The sequence below is a fragment of the Hemiscyllium ocellatum genome, chromosome 4 (assembly GCF_020745735.1).
Source record: "Hemiscyllium ocellatum isolate sHemOce1 chromosome 4, sHemOce1.pat.X.cur, whole genome shotgun sequence".
Taxonomy (NCBI): Eukaryota; Metazoa; Chordata; class Chondrichthyes; order Orectolobiformes; family Hemiscylliidae; genus Hemiscyllium; species Hemiscyllium ocellatum.
In genome coordinates, this window is record NC_083404.1 from 123,051,650 (window position 1) to 123,078,627 (window position 26,978).

General features: G+C 40.8%; 1 protein-coding gene across 2 annotated transcripts in view; it reads right to left on the minus strand.

Annotated features, from left to right (window-relative positions):
* dennd3a (DENN/MADD domain containing 3a) overlaps window positions 1–26,978 on the minus strand; it is a 109,651-nt gene that overhangs the window by 71,929 nt on the left and 10,744 nt on the right. For both annotated transcript variants that reach the window (XM_060823811.1, XM_060823809.1), the window contains exons 2-7: window positions 23,295–23,413; window positions 13,671–13,953; window positions 8,946–9,061; window positions 7,108–7,247; window positions 2,933–3,044; window positions 104–223 (exon numbers count right to left, since the gene is read on the minus strand). In XM_060823811.1, coding sequence (XP_060679794.1) covers window positions 104–223; window positions 2,933–3,044; window positions 7,108–7,247; window positions 8,946–9,061; window positions 13,671–13,953; window positions 23,295–23,378 — 855 coding nt within the window. In that variant the 5' untranslated portion in view covers window positions 23,379–23,413. The remainder of the gene's footprint in view (window positions 1–103; window positions 224–2,932; window positions 3,045–7,107; window positions 7,248–8,945; window positions 9,062–13,670; window positions 13,954–23,294; window positions 23,414–26,978) is intronic.

A 26,978-nucleotide genomic window follows, 5' to 3' on the forward strand; every position in this document is an offset into this window, starting at 1 on the left:
GTAAGGCTATACTTAGAAATTGCATAGTCAGTGATTGACAACATGAAAGCAAACATGCCACAACAGATGACAAGTGTTACTCCAAATATGGGGCAGTAATTACCTTAAGGATACACTCAGGTTTGAAGCAGAGAAAAGGAATGTGAAGGTCCAAATCTACTGTAGGGTATTTTGGATCCTCCTTTGAAGGCAACACAATCTGCAGAGGTTTCAAATTAAATACCTGAAAAACATATTAAAATTGTTTTCTTACAATAAATTTGAAGCTAATACTTAGAAATAAATAAGAACAAAAAAACAAGATTAGAAATAGGCTATTTGGCACTTCAAGCCTGCTCTGCTATTCAATATGATCACAGCTGATCCAACGTCCCTCACATCCACTTTCTTATGTTTCCCTGTAACCATAGGTCAAGAATCTATCTACCTCTGCCTTCAATATACTCAAGGGCTCTGCTCCCACAACTCTATGACATGGAACCCAAAGATTCTCAACTCTCAGAGAGAAGACGTTCTTCTCCAGCTGAGTTTTAAAATGGTGCCCCATTATCCTAAAAAGATGCTCTCTGGTCCTAGATTCGCTCATCAAGGGAAAACATCCTCTCTGCCTTTCCTCTGTCAAGCCCATTAAAAATTCTGTATGTTTCAATGAGATCACCTCATACTTGTAAACTCCAGTGGTTAGAGTCCCAATCTGTATAACTTGTGCTTATAAAACTGCTCCAATGAAATAAAATCTTTCTTCCAATATGGGGACCAAAACTGCTCCTGGTTTTCCAGATATGGTCTCACCAGCATTTTATACAGTTATAGTAAGACTTCCCTACTCTTATACTCCAACTCTCCTGAAATAAAGGGTCAACATGCCATTGACTTCCTGATTACCTGCTGCAACTGTGTGCTAGCTTTGTGTTTTGTGCACAAATCTCTCCCAAGTTGTTTGTGTTGCAGATTCCTATAATTTCTGTTCAAATAAAGTAAGAATGAACAATATTCCATTCTTTTGTTTTCACTTCCAAAATGAACAACTTCACATTTTCCCATATTATACTCCAATGAACAACATTTTTGCCCACTTACTTAACCTTTCAATATTTCTCTGTATTACTCTCAACTTGCCTTTCCACCTATCTTTGTGTCATCTGCAAATGCAATTGGATAATTTGGAGAATCGCGAAGAAGTTATTTTGAATCACGCGAAAAATTCCTGAACTTGAAAATATCACAACTACATTCTCTTGTAAAAAGCAATCACAAAAGGTGGAAGGCAAACTTCTAGAGACAATTATTAAGGATTGAATTAAAGAGGAAATTTAGAACAGCCAGCAAAGATTTGTCATGGGAAAACTGTGCCTACCCAACTTGCTAGAGGTTTTTGACGAGGGTTGATGATATTGCCAAAATGTGGTGTATATGGATTTGCAAAAAGTAGTCAATATACTGCCACAGAATAGACTTGTGAGAAAAGTCATAGCTAATGAAAAAAAAGGGACAATAACAAAGTGGATACAAATTTGTCTAAGGAATAAGAAACATAGTAATGTTTCATGGGTATTTTTCAGGCTGGAGGGTGGTTTGTAGTAGAGTACAATATTGGATCCCTTTTTTACTCCTGACAGATATAAGTTCTCTCGATCCTGGTGTGCAAGGGACAATTCCAAAGCTTACAGATGATATTAGACTTGGCAGCATTGCAAATATAAGGACGACAGTGTGGAACTTCAATGCAGTATTGACAAGTTGATGGAGTGGCTGATGCATGACAGACGAAGTTCAATGCAGAGAAGTGAGAGATGATACATTTTGATACAAAGAACATGGAGAGTCAGTACAAAAAGGGTGTGCAGGAGCATTGGGACCTGGGTGTACATGTGCATAAGTCATTAAAGATGACAGGATAGCTAGAAAGAACAGTGAAAAAAGTATAGAGTATTCCAGACTTCATTAATAGTGGTATAGAGTACAACAGTAGGGAAATTATGAGGAGCCTATAATAAGACCATTGCATAAATTGGACTTCGGCTCGATAACAGTGTACTGTTCTGGCAGACACACTTTAGAAGGATGTAACACAAAGAAGAGACAGTACAGAAGCAGTTTATGAGAATGACGCTTCTTGTTCTGGAATGGGCTTTAAGGACAGATTGAAGGAGTTAGGACTGTTTTCCTTAGAGAGTGGAATAGGTCAATTTTTCAAAAGATCTAAACACAGTTCATAAGGGATTAGGAACCACAGAGCACAGGTTTCTAAATGTTTTTGCTAAAACAGCAAATATGAATGAGAAAAATAACTTGCTCAGCATGAATGTATTCCCTGCAAGTGTGATTGACAGAGTTCTCAGTGTAAAGACAGCATTTGGGACTATGTGATGGACATTCCTAAGAATACAATCATAGAAAGACAAATTTCAACTGATAGATTTACCAGAAAGAGTTCCAGAACTCCACTATCCCTTTACTATGACGCTTCTGAGGGGCTGAACTGGAAGTTTAAAAATGTTCTGCAATTTTCCTAGTTGATAAAATAGTTTCACCGTATCCTTCCCCTCTCCAACCAATTCCCGCGGTCACTTAAGGCACTTTAAATTTAGGCTGACCTCAATTTTATAAACACTAAACATAAATCAGGTTCCTGCAAACTTTCTCTATAATTTAACTCTTTAAATTCATTCCTTTGGTTCATATTACATATTGCAAGAATGACAGAAAAGCAAGAAAGTTAGAGTCAGAGTTAATTTGTTAGTGTTAAAAACCTTTGATTGTTACAAAATTTATTTTCACCAAAGCTTGGTAAATGTCATCTTCCCTTTCTCCAGTAATATAAGAAAGGAATACTACGTCAACATATTAATTTCTATTTCAGCATTTGAAGTTTACAGAACTCAGTCCACTTCTTTCAACAAAAATAACTTGATGATAAATGCTACTTTACCAAATGGAGAGTTCCAGGTGGTGGACTGGGAACCAATGCTAAGTTTGCTGCAAATTGGTGAACTTTATGATCAAAGTCCACCTGATGACATGACTTCACTTGCATTGTGAGACTGAGAAAGAGACCACAGATTATAAAAAATACCAACAAAATAATACAAGCTTTAAATTCTGAAAAAAGGTTACTGGACCCAAAATGTTAACTCTGCATTCTCTCCACAAATGCTGTCAGACCTGCTGAGTGTCTCTGCAGTTTCTTGTTTTAGATTATGAAATTTCTAACACACCCAGAATAAGTAAGATGTTTGGGGTTTATCAAATCTATCACTACTTATAAGCAATATCCTAGAATGGTGAGATAAGAAATTCACACTTGGAAATTGCCACTGAGCAGGGGACCAATATGGACGAGATAGACTGAATAACCTTAAAGGAGAACCTCTGCCATGAGGCAAAAGGAGTTTATTTATTAGATTACTTACAGTGTGGAAACAGGCCCTTCGGCCCAATAAGTCCACACCGACCCGCCAAAGCGCAACCCACCCAGACCCATTCCCCCACACCTAACACTACGGGCAATTTAGCATGGCCAATTCATCTAACCTGCACATTTTTCTTTGGATTGTGGAATGAAATCAGAGCATCCGGAGGAAACCCACGCAGACATGGGGAGAATGTGCAAACTCCACACAGAGAGTCACCTGAGGCAGGAATTGAATCCGGGTCTCTGGCGCTGTGAGGCAGCAGTGCTAACCACTGTGCCACTGTGCCGCCCACTAAGAATTTATGAATTCTCTAATTTACAATCAACAATTAGACTTGATTACTTACAGTGTGGAAACAGGCCCTTCGGCCCAACAAGTCCACACCAACCCTCCAAAGAGCAATCCACCCAGACCCATTTCCCTACATTTATCCCTTCACCTAACAGTATTGGCCATGTTAAATTGCCCATTCACCTAACCTGCACATTTTTGGGCTGTGGGAGGAAACCGGAGCAAACCCACACAGACACGGGGAGAACGTGCAAACTCCACACTGACAGTTGCGTGAGGCGGGAATTGAACCAGAGTCTCTGTGCTAACCACTGTGCCGCCCACTTATGTAATTATCCCAAACCCACCTCCTTTACTATATATACCGACCCTATGGTACCCCACCTTGTCCAATGCTGGCTGGATTCTATCACTCACCATAGATGAAGGAACTGCCGGGATATCCAGGAATACACCATCATCCATGGCACCAATATCATCTTTGAACCCTAGCCACGTGTCCAGAGAAGTATTGGGTGTACAGAGTTGCCCTTCACTGTCAGCACAGTGGCTCAACAGCTATAAATCTGCACTTCTCAATGCAAAGTATACAGCACATATAACTGCACCTCCCTCCCAAATCTCTGTTTAAGTACCAACCCACAAGATTCAACAGTCCATAACAACATCCCATCTTGCAAACCTCTCAAAATCAACACTAGTCCTTCACCAATACCCACAGTAGCCTAGCACTTTATCATTAAATGCAGGAAAACCTTCAAATTATTTACAAAAAAAAATGAACAGAAATCAAACAAACACAAGCTGCATCTCTTTCCCAGAATACAAACAAACTGTTCGGATGTGGAGAGAAAAGTTTTTTAAAGTCAATGAGTGATCACTACACCAAAATTCACCTAATGGAACCAGGTATCAATTGAATTCTGTTAGGTAGTACAGTTGCATCAGGCAGCGCATATGTCATGCTGAAGGCGTGGTTCTTCCTGCTCAATCTCCTTAAAGGTGGACTTCCCATCTTAAGGAGGCCCCCTCACGGTACACACACACACACACACACACACACACACACACACACACACACACACACACACACACACACACACACACACACGTCTATGGCCAGACAATAGTGAGATGGAGCCCCTAACCCTGACCGATAGTATATGTTGCTCGTGACTGACTGCACCAGGAGTCCCCTAAGGGATAACAGATATTCTTGAATCAACGGAGGACAACTTCCCTTCTACTCTGTGAAACTGTCATTTAATTGAAGTGCATGGAGCAGGTGGCACATGCAGCAGGTACATAGGAACATAGAAACAGGAGTGGGCCATTCAGTTCCTCAAGCCTGTTATGCTATTCAATGAGATCATGGTTGACCTGTGGTCTAACTCCACATACCTGCCTTTGGCCCATATCTCTTGCTTAACAAACATTTATCTCAGATTTAAAATTAACAGCTAATCTAGCTGTTTGTGGGAGAGTTACAAACCCCTACCACCCTTTCTGTATATAGCAGTACTTCTTAACATCATTTCTGAGTGTCTGGCCTTAATTTTGAAATTATGCCCACTAGTTTTACAATTTCCTATGGAAGTAGTTTATTTTTATCTATGCTGTCTTTTCCTGTTAATATGTATGAGACTGCCATAGCATTGTGCTGTCACACCCTTGACAGATGATTACAACAAGTATTAAAAACTTCCTGGCTTTCTGTCTGCACTGAACAGCAAGGCAAGCCTTTAAGCTCTGGCTGAGGGACCAAGGCAAAGAGAAAACAAGGCAGGGAGGCTGTAAGTACCCAGGAAGGGTTTAAGTGAGTGTCTGCTAGGACAGTAAGCAAGCAGTTCTGAGGTGCATCTGGTCAAATCCACAAGCTGGATATCTGTCCCTACATGCAAACTGTCCTTCTAACAGCACGGCAACATGTATTCAAAAGTGCATCTGAGAAGTTCAGAAGCATATGTGTCATAATTATGCAAGAGCCATGAGTGTACGATGGGAAAGAGCCCATTGAGTTTGCCTCAAGATGTTGATACCAGGTGTCGAATAAAGTAGTCCAGAAAAGCAATCGGTGATCTAGAGTCATCAGGTATTCATTCTGATGTTCATGTCAGGAATTCTTAGTGTCTAGTCTCAATCCAATATATGCTAAAACAGGAACCTGACCTTAAATAAAGTTATGTATTACTGAGGGTGCTCATGAACAATATTGCCCAGTAATAGGTTCTTCACCACTTACTGGCAAGAAACTCATCTCAACTCCCAGAACACCACTGAAAAATGCAGCTTGCTGGTCTCAACTTCAAGAAATGAGCACTCAACATCCCAACAATTCTTCCAAATTTCTTGCCATAGCCCACCTCATTCAAACCTGGGGAAGACTTCACCAAGACCTTAACTCATACTATACAAGATCAAATTCATAATCAAGCAAAATACATATTGCTAAGCAATGACTTTGTTAGAAAAAAGAAACAGAGCTGAACAGTTTCTTTTGAATACAAAACTACTTCATAATAAAATATTTCACTGCCAATCCATGAGAAGATTCTGACAAACCTGCTGCAGCGATTTAATGTCTTTGCTTGGTCAAGTTCCAGCTGTCCTACATGCATGCAAGGGAAGTAACTGCCATTGCATAGCACAAAGTAAACTAATAGGCCTTAAGCTAAAGTATACTCAGTTGCCTCATCAATGGCGTTCCCTCCATCACAAGATCAGAAGTTTGCTGATGATTGGAACATTCATGACTCCTCAGAAACAGTATATGTTCATATGGAGCAAGACCTTGATAATAAGCAGGCTGACAAGTGGCAAATATTTTGCATGCAACACAAGTGCCAGGAAATGACCATCTCAAATGAGATGGAATTTAAGCTCCTGAAGATTCACAATCAGTGAATCTCCCACAATTAACATCTGAGGGCAATTGACCACAACTTTAACTGGACCAGCAAATAAATACTATATTGTGACTAAAATAACAGGTCAGGAGTTCTCCGGCACCGAACTCACTTTTAGACTCTGCAATGTCTGTTCACTAGAAGGAAGTGAGGACTGCAAATGCTGGAGATCAGAGTCAAGAGTGTGGTGCTGGAAAAGCACAGCAGGTCAGACAGCATCCAAGGAGCAGGAGAATCGACGTTTCAGGCATAAGTCCTTCACTATTTACTAAACACAATTCAGAAGTGTGATGGAATACTTTAAACTTACCAGAATGAGTGCAGCTCCAGGAACATTCCAGAAGTTCAACATCATCCAGGTTGAAGCAACCCGCTTCATTAGCGCCACATCATCAACATTCAACCCATCCACCACCAAGATGCTCAATGGTAGTAGTTAATCATTAACAAGCTGCACTACAGTTACAAAAACACAATCATATGCTAGTGCTTACCAGGAGAGAGAATCCTTAAAGGCTGTAAAGTAAGGAAATTTAGATATCACACAAATACTGAAAGGAGCATATAAAGACATCCTAGACTTTTGCACAGCTGCATCCCAATGCGCTTGCCCATTCGGAAAACTGTTTCCTTCCTGTAAACAGAAGCAAAATCACATTACTCAAAGTAGTATTGATTGAACTTTATATTTTCTATGCAAGCCATTCAGATTTTTCCAGAGCTAATTTGTAAACTCTATAGCCACTTTCGAGTGAGGTAGATCTTACTTAAAATAAGTAAAAGGAAAAAGATCCATCAGACACACAAACTTGCAGACTGATCATTTTTTCAAAAAAAATAGATAAATGTTGGATTCAATAGTCAAGATATTAGGCAGTGAAAAAGAATAGCTAATTTGAAGGAAAAAGATAAGGGATGGATGGATAAAAGAAGAAGATGTTTCAAGAAAGGAAGATAATAAAGGGAACTACTGTTAATGTACCAAACATATCAAACTACTACTCTAATGAAGTAAAATTACAGCTCAACAGAAATTCTGAAAGATTCCCAGAAAACAAAGTAGAAAAGTAAGAAATTAGCAAGTGAGGCATACTGAAAATACAGTGGTCAGTCACTTACTTCTAACAAAGTTGGACAGCTGTCTTAGGGGACACAGATTTAAGGTGATGGGTAGAAAAATTAGAAGGGACTGTGATGATACTATTGCTTTAAGAGGTGAACATTGTCCTTCTTCTAAAATATGAATCGAGGTTGAGATAGAATGAAGAGTGATCTGCTTCAAGCAAATAAGATAAACATGTTGTGAGGCCTTGGATTTCTTTTTTAGAAGCTTGCAACAATAGAAGCAGATACATCTCTCTCTTTGGTACAGCTAAAAGCTTGTGTTCTCTTCCTTCTGATTGCATGCGAGACAATCTATTTTACTAAATTTGCCTTTGCCAACGACGTCCTTATGGAATGTTACTATATTGGAACAGTTAATCAGTAGTTAACAACTTTGTTAAGTCTTTTGATAGAGTTATAGTTGAGCCAATTCTTATTTTTATTTTATCTGTATTTTATAGGAATAAAAGTGTGTTTTGCTTCAAGACTGGTTGTTTAACCAAACAAAATGCTTCTGGAACACAATGCCTGGTACTTGCCTTTAAAATTAAAAAAAAGTTAGGGTCTAGGCTATTTGCCTGAAACGTTTTGAGGGGGTTTGGACTGTTTCATAACAGGACACAAGGGAAAATAGTTTTCAGCCAGAAGGAGTTGACAGTGATTGGTTAGCTCAGTTGACAATGCAACTGGCTGAAGTCATCATGAAGGTCCCACCTACTCAATGGTGCCTTATGAGTTAGTGATCCTCATGCTCAAGTCACCACCAGTCATTTCTCTAATGAGAGAGCAACCCTCTGGCTACAGTAATTTTACCATTACCTATTTAAAAACTGCACAGCTGAGCTAATACTTCATGTCACAATATGTAAAATTCAGTTTTCAATTCCATCACAACAGGTCACCAAATACCAAATGGGGAAAGCTCTCACAGGTACCCTTTACATTGTTAGAAATCTTTACATTGATATGCAAGTGATTAGTGCACTGACTAGCACACATTTATTCATGGAACAATTATCAGTTCCTGACTTGCATCAAATGATCAGGCTAAAGGAACGTACCATTTTGCACCTTAGTTTTAGAAAGATCACTGGCAACAACTCAGTACATTAACTGGCAACAGCCTAGTTAGGATAAATTGGAGAAGATAAACATTTTCTGTGGAAACCTCCAGGTTCAAATCTGTACATTATTTTTCAAGTTAATTACTGGTGCTTAATTTCCATACCTGAATAGGTCTATAAAACTGCACCACCACACCATAGGTTCTTGTTCCAAAAACATCTGTGAACACCAAGTAGTGATAGTGATCCTCTCTTGGTTCAGTTTCTATTTGCAGTTCTCCTGTAAATGAATAAACAAAATTGTAGAGAACAGCCAATTATTAATGTTGTACATAACATTGTACCAAAAATTTCACCAGAACTACACTATGTTACAGCTTACAGCAGCATGCGACTGGGAAATTTGGAAAGGCAAATCAAATGGTATTTGTTGCAAGGTGAATGGGGTAGAAGGGAGCAAAGTTTTGTTGCAGTATTATGGGCCATTACTGAGATCACATCTGGGATACTATACACAATGTTAGTCTTCATAATTTTTCAAGAAGATACACTGACTTATTTGTGTTGACACCTTGGGCCCAAAATTTTACTGACATAACCAGTATGTTGACATAACTGATGTTCTAAAAAGGTGATCCATTCACACCAATTTTCTTTAAAATTGAAACACAGATTTCAAATATGTCCATCAAGAGAAATTTAAATTTAAATTCAAGTTGTGCCCACTACTGGTACTGCAGAAGGCCCAAACTGCAGGATTGTATTTTGAGCCCAATGAAGTCTTCCCATCTCCGTCTGGTTAAATGCAGGGAAAGTAGGAAAGTAACAAAGATCTCTACTCCACACCTTCTTGTCCAATTAACAGGAGCTCAATCTTCAGAGATATATTATAAATGTTGTCTATTATTTAACTTCAATGTCAAATCACGCGGGTGCACAAACATATGAATTAGAAGAAAGTATCTCTTCAGCTCTTCTAGCCTGCTATATCATTCAATAAGATCACACTAATCTATTGGTAACCACAAATCCGCATTCATGCCTGCTTCCGATAATCACCAAAGCTCTTGTTAGTCAGGAATCTATATACCTCTACCCTCACTTTAAAAGTACTCAATGACCTCACCACCACCTCCTTATTTGTGAAAAGGAATTCCAAAGACTTATGACAAAGTGAGAGAAAAAGTTCCTCGTCATATCTTCAGTTAAAGTTCTAAATTGAAGGGAGGCTAATTTTGGCAGTATTAGGCAAGAACTTTCAAAAGGTGATTGGGATTGGGACAGGCAAAAGGGATGGCTGGAAAATGGGAAGCCTTCAAAAATAAGGTATCAAGAGCACACAGACAGTATTTTTCTGTTCAGGAGAAAGACAAAGGTCTGATGAGGGGTAGTCAACATGGCTTTGTGCATGGGAAATCATGTCTCACTAACTTGATTGATTTTTTTGGAACAAGTAACAAAGAGGATTAATGAGGGCAAAGTGGTGGACGTGACCTATATGGACCTCAGTAAGGTATTCAACAAGGTTCCTGATGAGGCAAAAGGCCAATTCCTGATGAAGGGCTTTTGCCCGAAATGTCGATTTTCCTGTTCCTCAGATGCTGCTTAACCTGCTGTACTTTTCCAGCACCACTCTAACCTAAACCAAGGTTCCTGGTTAGCAAGGTTAGATCGCATGAAAACTAGCCATTTGGATACAGAACTGACTAGAAGGTAGAAGACAGAGGGTGATGCTGAAGGGTTGCCTTTCAGACTGGAGGCCTGTGTCCAGTGGTGTGCCACAAGGATTGATGCTGGGTCCACTGCTTTTCATCATTTCTATCAATGATTTGGATGTGAACATAGGAGGTATAGTTAGTACATTTGCAGATGACACCAAAATTCAAGGTGTAGTGGACAGCAAAGAAGGTTACCTCAGAGTACAAAAGGCCAAGGAATGGTTGATGGAGTTTAATTTAGGTAAATGTGAGGTATTGCATTTTGGAAAGGCAAATCAGGGCAGAACTTGTGTACTTAATGATAAGTGTTGTTGAACAAAGAGGCTTTGGAGTGCAGGTTCATAGTTCCTTGAAAGCAGAGTCATAGCTAGGAGACTGAAAAGGCATTTGATATGTTTTTCTTTATTGGTCAGAGCAGGTATAGGAATTGGGAGGTCATGTTGTGACTGTACAGGACATTGTTCCAAAATTAGCCTAACCACAGTGTGCAATCTGGTTCCTCTGAGAATGTAACTTTTTTTTTAAAAAGTTGGTGATTTACATAAGAAAGAAATGAAACTCATGGTTATTCTAACAGTTGAGAGACTTAACAAACAATCAAGGTATTTTTCAATGTATAATTTCAGTTACATCACACTGTAATTTTTGCTATAAAGTCTGTATCTTACAATCAAGCACTCCACAACCACCTGATGAAGGAGCAGGGTTCCAAAATCTAGTGCTTCCAATTAAACCTGTTGGACTATAACCTGCTGTTGTGTGATTTATAACTCTGCAAGATAAAATTAAGCCTAAAAAGAAAAATGAGGATTATAGAGCATAGAATTAGAGTATTACGGCATGAGAAGAAAACCTTCAGCCTATCCTGGCCATTTCACAGCACATGGCCCATAGCCTATATTCTAGATATTATGGACCAAGCCACACCCCTCAAAACATTTCAAGAAAGTAGCCCAGACCCTAACTTTGCTATTTGATTTAAGCAGATGTACAGTGGATATTCCAGGAGAGAATCAGTTGGTCAAACTACCTAGTTTTAAACAAAACAGAATTTAGTTACAAGATTACTGAATGAAACACAAAACAGAATAACAAATAACTTATCCTACCCAAAAACCCAACAGACTATCCCAACTGAATGACACTGTTCCAAAATACTTGCAACATTCCCCATAAACAGTCCTTGGCACAAAAGGAAAAATCAAACAAGTTCTTACAGGAGAGAAGCCAGGGAGAGAGAGGGTTCAGCAGCCTTTCTTCACGCACCCGCTGCTGCATTAAAACCAAACCAGGGCAGCACAGTGGCTCAGTGGTTAGCACTGCTGCCTCACAGCAGTGAGGTTCAATTCCTGCCTCGGGTAACTGTCTATGTGGGGTTTGCACATTCTCCCAGTGTCTGCATGGGTTTCCTCCGGGTGCTCCGGTTTCCTTCCACAGTCACAAAGACGTGCAGGTTAAGTGAATTGGCCATGGTAAATTGCCCATAGTGTCAGGTGCATTCATCAGGGGTAAATGTAGGGGAATGGGTCTGGGTGGGTTGCTCTTCGGAGGGTTAGTGTGGACTTGCTGGGCCGAAGGGCCTGTTTCTATACTGTAGGTATCTAATCTAATAGCTGAGCTGGGTGAACTGGCCACTCCCCTTTCATTATACAGGTTTTTTTAAACTTGAAAGCCTCTCTGTCTGAGGTAGTATTTGTAAGCTATTATCAAATTGGTCCTAAAACCCAACCAAACTCTGACTTTTCAGAACCTTTGTGAGTTACAACCTCTCTGAAAAAATCAAGGACAGCATAACCTTCTTAAAAGGAGAAGGTCTGTCACATATAGCATTTCAAATGTTCATTTAAATACATTTTAAATATTGTGATGGTCCCAGCTCTACCATCTTTCAGGCAGCAGGTATTCATCACACACCAGGTGAAAAGAAATTCTTAAATCCCCTCCAAACCTTCTGCCCCTTGGTTTAAATAAATATTTGATTTATAATTAAATTTAATTACTTAAAATCTATGGTGCTGCTAATTGACCCCTCTCTAAAGGGAACAAATTTAGTCCCAACATGCCTCTCTATGCCCTTCACAATTTTGTGCACATGGGATGATAATAATAGTCAAATGAAGCATTTTGTAGTAGCAACAAGTTTAAGTGCACTTCTTCAGCATTGTCTTGTCAGCCTGCAACACTTGGTCATGGATAGCTCCTTGCAGTGGATGAGTGACATGTTTCAGATCAAAGATCATCTTTTATGAAATTGATGCCGTGTTAGCAGTACTTGATGTTTCTCTTTGCAGCATTACTGGGATTAGCACAAATTCCTTATTAGGGAGCTTTTTCCAGATGTTATTGGTGGAGACAAAATACCAAAGGAAATAGGCAACAGTTTTTTCCCACCTCGGATAATTCATGAAGGACTGGGAGGGTCGCTTCATCAAGAGCCCAACTATATTTTTGTTTGCAAGTTCTACTGACAAGGTATTAGAGTCATAACAGAACAACACCAGTAACTAGGTTCATTACGTTCTTACCACACTCCAAGCCATATTTCTAGCACCTTCAGAAAACTGTATCAAGAGTGAAGGCAACGTGACACCTTACCCTAGATCCCAGTGCTATGTCAAATTGGTTTCAGATATTCAGCAATGAAGCAGATCCAAGCAGAAGACTCCCTACAGAAAGATGCCTAGATCTGCAAGCCTCCATGCCTGTGATCATCACATTTTTATGCCAATTGATTCAGATTTGATACAAAACCTTAAGACAAAGCAGCAATGACAGTTTTGCTGAACTCCAGATTTGATTGTAAAGCTTTATAATTTCCATTAATTCCCAATTAAGTTGATTAAAATTGAAAGACTGACATCTGTGCATTTTAATTGGATGAAATTTTAGATTCCCTCATCAAATCCCATTTTGGCAAGCATCACAGGACTTTCATCCACCCCATGTTTTCAAAGTTCCAAGTCCGGGACCAACCTGATTAAGTACCTACCTCCCTGTATGTATACATAATCATACATAATCCAAACTTAGCACATAATTCTGCTGAATTGGGAATTCACCACAAAACTAATGGAAAATTGCAAAATGTATGGCCAGATTTAGTATAAAGTGGTTACAAGTGAGGATGTGGAAAGGGGAAAAATGATTAATTTTCAAATATAAACAAAATACCTGGGAAACATAATTGAGGCAGTCCTTGGAGATCTATATTATTTGGAATGCTAATTTCTTCAGTCTGTGGCTCTTTGTGACCTGCATTTGTACTGCTTATGCCGGATGTTGCATGTTTAAAATCCTTTTTCCTCCTGAACGAGCGGTGTCTTGGAGTTCTAGTAAAACTTGGAGCAATGTGACCACAGTGAGGGATGTCTCGAGTAATAAATGGAGGAACATGAGCTGAGCGAACCTCTGGGCTAAGACAATTATGTAACTGAGCAACATCTTTTTGGACTGCCTATAAGGAAAAAGACAAACCAATGCTGCATTATTCAAAAATTTAACTTATCTTGCATTAGGACCACTTCTAACATTAAACAAGTAAAGTAACTGCTTAAATTTATACTTTGTAATGGTATCTACAAGTACCTCCAATTGATGATAAACTCTGAAAACTTACATTGATCATAGTCAACATGGTTTCGTCAAATTACCTCATCGAGTTTTTTGAGAAGGTGACCAAGCATACAGATGAGGGTAGGGCAGTCGAGTAGTATACATAGACTTCAGTAAAGCCTTTGATAAGGTTCCACATGGTAGGATGTTGGAGAAAATGCAGAGGCATGGAATTGTGGGTGACTTAGCAATTTGGATTAGAAACTGGCTTTCTAAAAGAAGGCAGCGAGTGGTGGTTGATGGAAAATATTCAGCCTGGTGTGCCAAAAGGATCTGTTTTGGGACCACAACTGTTTGTCATTTTCATAAATGACTTAGACACAGGCATAGGTGGATGGATTAGTAAATTTGCAGATGACACTAAAGTCAGTGGAGTATTGGACACGTTGCAGGGGAAATTGGATAAACTGCAGAATTGGGCTGAGAGGTGGCAAATGGAGTTCAATGCAGCTAAATGTAAGGTGATGCACTTTGGGAAGAATAACAGGAAGGCAGAGTACTGGGTCGATGGAAAGATTCTTGGTAGTGTGGATGTGCAGAAAGACCTTGAAGTCCATGTGCATTGATATCTGAAAGTTGCCACGCAGGTGGATAGTGCTGTTAAGAAGGCATACAGTGTGTTAGGTTTCATTCATAGAGGGATTGAGTTCCGGAGATGCAATATCATGCTGCAACTATACAAAATGCTAGTGCAGTCACACTTGGAATATTGTGTACAGTTCTGGTCCCCATATTTCAGGAAGGATGTGGAAACATTGGAAAAGGTGCAGAGGAGATTTACCAGGATGTTGTCTGGAGGGAAGGTCTTATGAGGAAAGGCTGAGAGACTCGAACCTGTTCTCATAGGCAAGGCGGCTCAGAGGGGATTTGATAGAGACATACAAGATGATCAAAGGATTAGATAGGATAGACGGTGAAAGTCTTTTTCCTAGGATGATGACATCAGTGTGTATGAGGGGGCATGACCATAGAGGGAGGAGTGATAGATTTAAGACAAATGTCAGAAGCAGATACTTTACGCAGAGAGTGGTAAGGGTGTGGAATGCCCTACCTGCTAATGTAGTCAACTTAGCCACATGAGGGAGATTTAAACAATCTTTAGAGAAGCACGTGGATGATTTTGGGATAGTGTAAGGGTCGAGCTGAGAATAGTTCACGGGACGGTGCAACATCGAGGGTCAACGGGCCTGTTCTGTGCTCTATAGTTCTATGTTCTATATAATCTGACAATTCAAGGAGAGAGGGAAGCTTTGAGAGCAAGAGTTTCAGAATGTGCATAATACAGTAACAGAGAGCATTGATAAGGACAATGCAATCCATTTAGTACACTTGGACTTCCAAAAGCCAAATCAATAAAGTATCAGCAAAAACAGACTTGTTAGCAAGATTGAGGAAGTCAGTGTATGTACCGGTATGAAGTTTTTGAGTAACAGGAAATAGAGTAGTAATGTATGTTTTATTTTGGACCAGGTCACAGAATCTACAGTGAGATTTCCTAGCAGTCAATATGGCTCTCATTCACTTGATCCATATTGATGGCTTATACTTGAGGGTGCACAGCACAATTTCAAAATATGCATATGATACCAAAACTGGAAGTATTGTGTACCACGAGGAAGATAATGACAAGAAATCAAAAGGATGTAAATGAGCTAGTGAATTAAATTTAATACTGAAAAGTGTTTTGAGATATATTTTGGTAAGAACAAAGTGAAAGAGAAATATAAAGGATACAATTCCACTGCAGAAATAGATGGATCTGGGGAGATGTGTACGCAGTCATTAAAGGTGATAGATGGAAAAAACTGCTAATACGGTCAACTTGATGCTGGGCTAGAGTCGAAGAGGGTGTTGCTGGAAAAGCCAGTCAGGCTATACAGGTGATAAAAGAAGAAGTGTTGAATCTCTATGCCATACTGGTCTAGCAAAAATTATGTCCAATTCAGAGCACAACACTTTAGGAAGAATGAAAAAGTACAGGAAAAGAAGTTACATGAATGGTTTCAGGGATGAGAAACTTCAGTTATGTGAATTCATTGGTAAAGCTGGGGCTGTTCTTTGTGCAGAGGTTGAAAGATTTGTTAGAAGGTATTCAAAATCATGAAGTGTGGGAGATTGTGTTCAAATAAGGACCGGAATCAGAGTGGTGAAAACAGCTTCTTATTCAGCAGTCACAGCACAAGTTGGAGTTGGCAATAGAATCCCGAAATACAGTTCTTACAAGAGCCCTTTTACACACAGTTCTTATATATATTAAAATTCCATTACTATGGTATATTGTTTTTTTTTTACAGTACACAAAAGTTTTTAAGGACTTCTGTCCCAGAGATAGGAGATGGGTTAAAACGTGCTAAATGCTGGCTGCTACTTCTGATGGGATTAAGAGTGTCTGTCCGGTCTGTTTACAATAATTAGGAGGTGTTTGTCTTAATTTAGCAATTGTTCGTAAAAATATTAGGTCTATATGCTCTAAGAAAGTTAGAAATTGAACCTTACTGAATAAAAGCAATCTCATAGTCCACCTTTTAATTCTACTGAGACCTTTCAAAGCAAACCACACAATTCTTATCAGAGAACCGTTTGGCATCTATACTTTACGAAAAGAAAATATACACAGTTAGAATAACAATAACAGACATCATGGTGGTCAGTCAGTCTCAGGTCCCACTGTATGGCGAGAAGCCCGCTTGATATGGGAGGCATGAATCCAAGCCCCCTTTACTCGGATCTTGATGGTGCTGGTATGATCCTTGTCACTTCGCATCTAAGGGTTTTTTTTGTGGGTCTTTTTCACAAGAGCCCATTTGCTTGGTACAGTATCATGAGCTCCCTCCGGCGGGTCTTTCAGGGCACCCGATACCAGTTGGGATGCAGAACTTACAGAATTGGTCAGTACCTGACAGCAAGACAATAAAGGTGACAGTCTGCAGCATAGCAGGAGTCGGAGTAAAAATTGGCAGACTGATCCTCTAATGTTCCGCAGGCTTTAGTCAGAACCTGTAATGCTGTTTTCTGTGCAGATGCTCTAGCGGGTTTGTTTCCCGATATCGTGACAGGGCTGAATGTCTTGATAGTCCATCCAGTTTTCCTGTGATCTGTAGTTAATATGCATTCCCCACTTGCCTTTTTCACAGGCCACACCAGGCTGTTAGAGATACTGTCAGTTTATATCAAAGTCCCTTTTTCCTTTTTGGTATAAGGTGGAGATGCTCTTGAAAAATTCACGAGTTCCATTTTCAGCAACCTGCAGTCATCCTTGTTTTTAGTCAGATGGGGTGACCTTTTAATTTTTCGCTTTGTAGGGTTCTGATGGACTTCATTGCCAGTCCATCAGAAAAATGTAAAGAGGAATTCAGCTAGGAGAGGATATCTATCTTGAGGAGAGGCTAGGTGACAGGTCCTACCTATATAAAGGTTGCTAACTTGTGTGGGTCGAGTTCAAGGTGTATGAGTTGGTCTGTTTGATTTCAAACCTGTCAGTCCTGCTCCATAAGCTGTTCTCACAATCCTATCTAGCAGGAGTTTGGTCTCATACGTCTGGGATAAGCAGGTCCATTCTGCTCCTGTGTCCAAAAGGCACTCACTCAATGTCCAGGTCACCCACCCTCACGTTCATACACAATCCGCCTCCCCTCTGCTAACTTAAAGCCAATAGGAGCATAGATAGGCATGGGGAGGGGTCTTTCAGTTTTTTGTCAACTTTAGCAGCTCCTGCTGGATGGTTAGTTTCTTTAAACTGTTTTCAGAGATGACCTTACTCCCAGCTTCCAGGGTCTTCTCTTCCTCATTGCTTATTAGGTGATTTCGTCCTCTTCCTCTTTGTCAGCACCCCCTGGCCCAGTGGCCTTCCTCCCCACAGAAATGACTCTTCTCTGGACAATGGTCTTGGGTCTTCCTGGGGTTACTGAGGATATGTTTAATTTGTTCTATCTGTAGGGCTACAGTTTGGCGCCCATATCTCCATTGAGCTGTTGGGCCCAGTCAACCAATTCATAGTGATTATTCCCCTTCTGGTCCCAATCCTGTTTAGTCAGCTTTAACTTTTTAGTGAGCTCAAGTATAAGTCCAGCCACAAAAGCAGACTTTAGTAGGCCATAATTACAGTCTTCAAAATCCCTGTTATTCTGCAGATTTAGACTCCTGTGTGTCCTTTTCAGGTTGTCATCTTAAACCTTTCCTCATATTGGACTTGTTCTGTGGGTTTTTGACAGTAAGCTGTATCTTTTGTCCCAGTCTTATGCAAACTATACCCCTGTAACCAATGTTTTATTGCTGTCCAGCCAGCTTGCAGCTCCTTCTCATAGTCAAAAGTGCTCTTGAAGAGTCTTATACAGGAGACATCCTTCTCTTTTAGTTACAATAATGTTCAGAATTTGTACCCTGTCCCAGGGATGGAGAATATATATTTTCCCCAATCAGACTGGGACTTGCCATGTCTTCATTGTCCCCTTCTTCAGGTGAAGAAGTTCTTTAGAGCACCTGTCTATATTCTCAGAGATCACAGATCCATGCAGTGTGCATTTCAGTCCATAGTACTGGAATATTCACCTCAGTCCCATCCTCTAAATGTCTGCATGACCATTTCTTCAACCTTTATTTACTTTTAAAGGGTCATAAAAATAGTGCCAGGGATAAACAATCCTCATTGCTTCCACTGTCCTTGGGGCATATTATACTTTTGCCCAATTTTGGTTAGGGTCTTCCCGAATGAGAATTGTACCTCAAAGTAGTTCTGCAACTGCCACAGCATTTCTTCCTCAATTTTGTCAGGATGGCTGGCCTGCCTCTGGACACAGTAGGCAGTTTCCCAGGGTCACTCATGATAACCCCAATTCACGCATTGTGGGCAATTCCCTGCAATGGGCTATATCAGTAAATGAGGTTGAGACGTGGGGAATTCAAAATAAAATAGCCAACTCACAAAAGGTTTAGGATTGCATTCAGGGACGAGACCACAACTCTAAGAAGGAAGCTTCTTATCCTCAAAGAACTATTTGTGACTAGTCAGTTTAGATGGTGTCCCCAACCTGACTATGCCTCGTTGTGGTATCATATTCAAATAACAATCAGAATCAGTGAGTGGTGAAAATAGCCTCTTTCATTCAGCAGTCACAGTACAATTTGAAGGCAGCAATAGAATCCTGAAATACAGTTCTTACAAACAGTGCCTTTATACATATTTCATACATATAGTAAAATTCCATGACTATGATGTCCAGTTTGTTATCTATAGGACACAAAGGTTGAAAGGCTTCTATCCTAGAACAGGAGATGGGTTAAAACGTGCTAAATGCTGGCTGCTACTTCTGATGGGATTAAGAGTGTCTGTCTGGTTTGCTTGCATAATTAGGAAGTATGAGTCCTTTTGTCTTTTAAATGAGTAATTGATAGTTTAAAAAAAAACTAGGCCTGTACACTTTAAATAAGTTAGAAATTGTACCTGTATTAATAAAAGAATCTCATAACACAATATCTCAAGAGTCTGGATACTGTATTGGGGGAATCAGTGAAAGTCAAGAATCAGAGAATAAAAACGAGAAGATAGCAAAACAACAAGCTGAACACATGAAACAAGGAAATCTTTCAAGGATGAGTGATAATGAGGATGTCAGAGTGGCTCAGTGGTTAGCAGTGCTGCCTCACAGTGCCTGGAACCTGGGTTTAATTCCACCCTCAGGCGGTGTACAAACTGTGTGGAGTTTGTACATTCTCCCAGCATCTACATGGGTTTTCTCCCGAAGTCCAAAGAGATACTGATTTTGTGGATCGGCCATGCTAAATTGTCCATAGTGTCCAGGAATGTGCAGGCTAGCCATTGGAAATGCAGTGTCAAAGGGTTGGGATAGGGTGAAAGAGGTATGGGTTTCGATGGGATGATCTTTGGAGGTCAATGTAGACTTGATAGTCCAAATGGCCTGCTTCCACACTGTAGGGCTTCTGTGATAATTGAATGGACTGCACTGGAGTGTGATGGAAACAGGTGTCAAATTCAAGGGCTTCAAATTAAAAAAAGGAATCAGATAATTATGTTAACTAAAGAAGAATTACGGGAAAGAAAGGGATCTGGGATACCCGAGGACCCTTTTGGAAAGCTGGGATGGACTAAAATATCCCCTGCTGGGCTGTAATGGATTTGTGTCATAGCTCACAGACAGATAAGAAGAAAATCAATCAATATATGGTGTTGTGAATATGAACTGGTTAAACAGGAATATTGAGAAAAAATACATTTGTTAATAAATTTAGAGTACTCAATTACCACACCAAGAAGCAGTGTTAGATGAAATAAAAGAGCATCAAAAATAAAAAGATGATTCAAGAGACTGTTTAAGGAGCAGTTGCTGCGAGTGATGCACGCATCTATTCCTCTGAGACAGGTAAGAAGGGGTAAGATTAAGAAACCCTGGATGACGAGAACAGAGGAGCTTCTCGTCAAAACGAAGAAGGCAGCTTACATAAAGTGGAGGAAGCAAGGATCTAGCACAGCTTTACAGGATTACAGGCTTGCTAGAAAGGAGCTCAGAAATGGACTGAGGAGAGCCGGTGGGGGGCACGAAAAAGGCTTGGCAAATAGGATGAGGGAGAACCCAAAGGCATTTTATTCATACGTGAGGAACAAGAGAATGTTCAGGGAGAAGGTAGTGCCGATCAAGAATAGTGTAGGGAACTTGTGCAGTCTGAGCAGATAGGGGAAGTGCAAAATGAGTATTTAGCATCAATTTTCTCTGAGGAATGGGACCTCTTTGTGAATGAGAACTTTGAGGAGCTGGGATACAGGTTTGAACACATCAAGATTGATGAAGTTGATGTCATAGAGTCATCGAGATGTACAGCATGGAAACAGACCCTTCAGTCCAACCCGTCCATGCCGACCAGATTTCCAACCCAATCTAGCCCCACCTGCCAGCACCCGGCCCATATCCCTCCAAACCCTTCCTATTCATATACCCATCCAAATGCCTCTTAAATGTTGCAATTGTACCGTCTTCCACCACTCCCTCTGGTAGTTCATTCCATACATGTACCACCCTCTGCATGAAAAGGTTGCACTGTAGGTCTCTTTACTATCTTTCCCCTCTCACCCTAAACCTATGCCCTCTAGTTCTGGACTCCCCGACCCCAGAGAAAAGACTGTGTCAATTTATCCTATCCACGTCCCTCATAATTTTGTAAACCTCTACAAAGGTCACCCCTCAGCCGCTGATGCTCCAGGGAAAACAGCCCCAGCCTGTTCAGCCTCTTCCCATGGCTCAAATCCTCCAACCCTGGCAACATCCTTGTAAATCTTTTCTGAACCCTTTCAAGTTTCACAACATCTTTCCGATAGGAAGGAAACCAGAATTGCACGCAATATTCCAACAGTGGCCTAACCAATGTCCTGTACAGTCGCAACATGACCTCCCAACTCCTGTACTCAATACTCTGACCAATAAAGTTAAAAATCACACAACACCAGGTTATAGTCCAACAGGTTTTATTGGAGGCACTCTAGGCAGTGTGATTTTTAACTTTGTATACCCCAGTCCAAAACCAGCATCTCCAAATCCTGACCAATAAAGGAAAGCATTCCAAACACCGCCTTCACTATCCTATCTACCTGCGACTCCACTTTCAAGGAGTCATGAACCTGCACTCCAAGGTCTCTTTGTTCAGCAACACTCCCTAGGACCTTACCATTAAGCGTATAAGTCCTGCTAAGATTTGCTATCCCAAAATGCAGCACCTCGCATTTATCTGAATTAACTCCATCCGCCACTTCTTGGCCCATTGGCCCATCTGGTCCAGATCCTGTTGTAATCGGAGGTAACCCTCTTTGCTGTCCACTTCACCTCCAATTTTGGTGTCATCTGCAAACTTACTAACTGTACCTCTTATGCTCGCATCCAAATCATTTATGTAAATGACAAAAAGTAGAGGGCACAGCACTGATCCTTGTGGCACTCCACTGGTCACAGGTCTCCAGTTTGAAAAACATCCCTCCACCACCACCCTCTGTCTTTTACCTTTGAGCCAGTTCTGTATCCAAATGGCGAGTTCTCCCTGTGTTCCATGAGATCTAACCTTGCTAATCAGTCTCTCATGAGGAACCTTGTCAACCACCTTACTGAAGTCCATATAGATCACATCTACCGCTCTGCCCTCATCAATCATCTTTGTTACTTCTTCAAAAAACTCAATCAAGTTTGGGAGACATGATTTCCCATGCATTAAGCCACGCTGACTACCCCTAATCAGACCTTGCCTTTCCAAATACATCTGCATCCTATCCCTCAGATAAATGTGAAGTGATGCATTTTGGAAGGTCGAACTCGAATGCTGAATATAGGATTAAAGACAGGATTCTTGATAGTGTGGCAGAACAGAGGGGTCTGGGTGAGTAAGTACATAGATTCCTCAAAGTTGCCACCCACATGGATAGGGTTGTTAAGAAAGCATATGGTGTTTTGGCTTTCATTAGCAGGGGGATCGAGTTGAAGAGCCGCGAGGTTTTGCTACAGCTCTGCAAGTCCCTGGTGAGACCACACTTGGAATATTGTGTCCAGTTCTGGTCGTCCTGCTATAGGAAAGATAGAGAGGTTTTGGAGAGGGTGCAAAGAAGGTTTACATGGATGCTACCTGGACTGGAGGGCTTACTTTATGAAGAGAGGTTGAAAAAGCTTGGACTTTTCACTCTGAAGAGAAGAAGGAGGGAGAGAGAAGACCTAATCGAGGTATACAAGATAATGAGAGGAATAGATAGAGTCAATAGCCAGAGACTTTTCCCCAGGGCAGTATTGACAGGTACAAGGGGTCACAGTTTTAAGATATTAGGGGAAAGGTATAGAGGAGACGTCAGAGGTAGGTCTTTATGCAGAGAGTTTTGAATGCATGGAATGTGTTGCCAGCGGTGGTGGTGGAAGCAAAGTCATTAGGGACATTTAAGTGACTGCTGGACATGCATATGGACAGCAGTGAGTTGAGGGGTGCGTAGGTAAAGTTATTATTTTTTACATTAGGATTAAACCTCGGCACAACATCGTGGGCCAAAGGGCCTGTTCTGTACATTTCTATGTTCTCTAGAAGGAGCTGAGCAACTCAAGTGCAAACATCTTAACAGTTAAAGTAAATTTAATAGTTAGAGAGGGGCTTTGATGTTCTAATCTAGAACCTGGATCCTTTGATCTTTTAAACAAAGAAAATTACCTGGCATATTTCCTTCAGTTTTTCATCAGATGCTCCAACAACAACACAAATTTCCAATATCGCGTTAGGTAGGACATCAGCCATGATTGCCTCGTCTTCTCTTTAGTTGGAGAGTTAAACTGGATGGAAACGTGGAACATTAAAACCTTACTTGTAGTTTTCTGTCAAAGATGTTGAATAATATTCAATCTGTCAATGATAGTTTAAACATCATACAGATTTTATTAAAATATATAACATGCATAGGATAAATAGACAAAGTCTTTTCCTTGGGGTCGGGAAATCCAGAACTGGAGGGCAAAAGTTTAGGGTGAGAGGGGAAAGATATAAAAGGGGTCTAAGGGGCAACTTTTTCGTGCAAAGGGTGTTATGTGTATGGAATGAACTGCCAGAGGATGTGGTGGAGGCTGGTGCTAGATTGGGTTGGGATATCTGGTCAGCATGGACAGGTTGGACCGAAGGGTCTGTTTCCATGCTGTACATTTTTATGACTCTATTACCCAACAGCTGTGACGAATGTAATTTTTGCTAGATTAAAAAAGTAAAACTTTTCATATCTAAGCAAAATGAACACAAAAGCCACGCAGTTATGTTTATACTATTGCTCCAGCATATGTTGTACAATTATATGCCTGAAAATTATACTACTGATCAAGTTCACTTTCAGAACTTGAAATTTTTGTGGACGGCACGGTGGCACAGTGGTTAGCACTGCTGTCTCACTGCTGTCGGGTTCAATTCCCGACTCAGGCGACTGACAGTGTGGACTTTGCACATTCTCCCGTGTCTGCGTGGGTTTCCTCCGGGTGCTCCGGTTTCCTCCCACAATCCAAAGATGTGCGGGTCAGGTGAATTGGCCATTCTAAATTGCCTGTAGTGTTAGGTAAGGGGTAAATGTAGGGGTATGGGTAGGTTGCACTTTGGCGGGTCGGTGTGGACTTGTTGGGCCGAAGGGACTGTTTCCACACTGTAAGTAATCTAATCTAAAGATTTTTAAGATTAACGGGTAACATGTTTGAGCTGGGAAATAAAATATGCCAAAATCCAGACTCCTCAAATTCCATGTGTATGCAATGGTCAAGATGGCACAAGGTGGCTCAGGAAATCCATTAGGACATTCACCAACTTTTACAGATACTCCATGAAAAGTGTGCGTGCGTGTGTGTGTACGTGTGCGCGCGCGCGCACCTGGTCTGGCAACTGCTCTGCCCAGGACCATAAGAAATTGCAGAAAGTTGTGTGCACAATCCAGACCATCATGGAAGCCAACCATCTATCCATGGACTTCATTTACATGGCTCGCTGCTGCGGAAAGGCTGCCAACATCGAAGACCCATTGCATGACGGTAATGCTCACCTACATCTTTCTGTCAGGCAGAAGATATAGAAGCTTGAACACACACACACACACACACACACACACACACACACACACACACACAGGAACAGCTTCCTCCCAGCCATTACTAGACCGATAAATAGACTTTCTAACTTCAAATAATGTTGATCTGGCCTAGCACATGCCCTGTGCGATGTAACTACTATGCCTCTAAGATTTTTTTTTCACTGGATGTGCACTGCTTTTCACTGTAATTACATACACATGACAATAATGTTGCTGTTTTAGGTATGGCCTACAGAGAATCTGCAGTAGTGAGTAGAGTAGGTTCTTTCTTGATTATATGTTTTTGGAGATAGGTCTCTTGATTAAACTTGAAATATAAGCCATAAATATTCATTTAACCTGGGGCAGTGTTTGTAGAGGAATAAGACAGTGTTAGTTCCTGGGTCTATAGATTGTAAAGGAGCAAAAATGGCCTTTAATACAGTGATATGCACTTCTCGTCAGATGTGGGAGTTTAAAGAGAGTTTTAGGGTTACTGCAGATTATTTCTGCCATAAATGCTGTTGGCTGTGTATCTTATTAGATTAAATGGATCGATCGGAGAGACAGTGAGAAGCAGTGAGAAATTTGCAACAGCATGTGATGGACAGCAGTTATAGGGAGTGGGGTAAGTCTCAGATACAGTCACATAGATGGGTTAACTCCAGGAAAGGTAAGAGAGGTAGGCACCTAGTACAGGAGTCTTTTGTGGCTATACCATTTCAAACAAGTATGCTTTTTTGGAATATGTATGGGCTGATGGATTCTCAGGGGAACGTAGCACAAACAGTCAAGTTTCTGGTATTGAGATTGCATTTGAGCCAACGAGGGGTACGTCAGGTTCCATGAGATCAATTGTGTTAGGGGACTCTCTAGTTCGAGGTACAGACAGATGTTTTAGTGGCCAGCAGCGAAAAAGCAGAATGGTGTGTTGCTTCCCTGGTGCCATGATCAAGGATGGCTCAGAGAGGGTGAAGAATGTTCTCGCAGGGGAGAGGGGCCAACAAGAGGTCATTGTCCACATTGGAACCAACGACATAGGAAGGGAAAAGGTTGAGATTCTGAAGAGAGATTACAGAGAGTTAGGCAGAAATCTAAAAAGGAGGTCCTCGAGAGTAGTAATATCTGGATTACTCCTGGTGCTACGAGAGTGAGGGCAGGAATAGGAGGATAGAGCAGATGAATGCATGGCTGAGGAGCTGGTGTATGGGAGAAGGATTCACACTTTTGGATCATTGGAATCTCTTTTGGGGTAGAAATGACCTGTACAAGAAGGATGGATCGCACCTAAATTGGAAGGGGACCAATATACTGGCAGGGAGATTTGCTAGAGCTGCTCGGGAGAATTTAAACTAGTAAGGTGGGTGGGTGGGACCCAGGGAGATAGTGAGGAAAGAGATCAATCTGAGACTGGTACAGTTGAGAACAGAAGCGAGTCAAACAGTCAGGGTAGGCAGGGACAAGGTAGGACTAATAAATTAAACTGTATTTACTTCAATGCAAGGGGCCTAACAGGGAAGGCAGATGAACTCAGGGCAAACATGGCTCAGGGATGGGCAGGACTGGCAGCTTAATGTTCCAGGATACAAATGATACAGGAAGGATAGAAAGGGAGGCAAGAGAAGAGGAGGGGGAGTGTTTGTGTGTCATTTGATAAGGGATAGCATTACAGCTGTGCTGAGGAAGGATATTCCTGGAAATACATCCAGGGAAGTTATTTGGGTGGAACTGAGAAATAAGAAAGGAATGATACCTTATTGGGATTGTATTATAGACCCCCTAATAGTCAGACAGAAATTGAGAAACAAAGTTGTAAGGAGATCTCAGCTATCTGTAAGAATAATAGGGTGGCTATGGTAGGGGATTTTAACTTTCCAAACATGGACTGAGACTCCTATGGAGAGGAATTTGTTAAGTGTGTACAAGACAATTTTCTGATTCAGTATGTGGATGTACTTACTACAGAAGGTGCAAAACTTGACCGACTCTTGGGAAATAAGGCAGGGCAGGTGATTGGGGTGTCAGTGGGGGAGCACTTTGGGGCCAGTGACCATAATTCTACTAAATTTAAAATAATGATAGAAAAGGATAGACAAGATCTAAAAGTTGAAGTTCTAAATTGGAGAAAGACCAATTTTGACGGTATTAGGCAAGAACTTTCGAAAGCTGATTGGGGGCAGATGTTTGCAGGAAAAGGAATGGCTGAAAAATGGGAAGCCTTCAGAAATTAGATAACGAGAATCCAGAGAAAGCATATTCCTGATGGGGGTGAAGGGAAATGCTGGTAGGTATAGGGAATG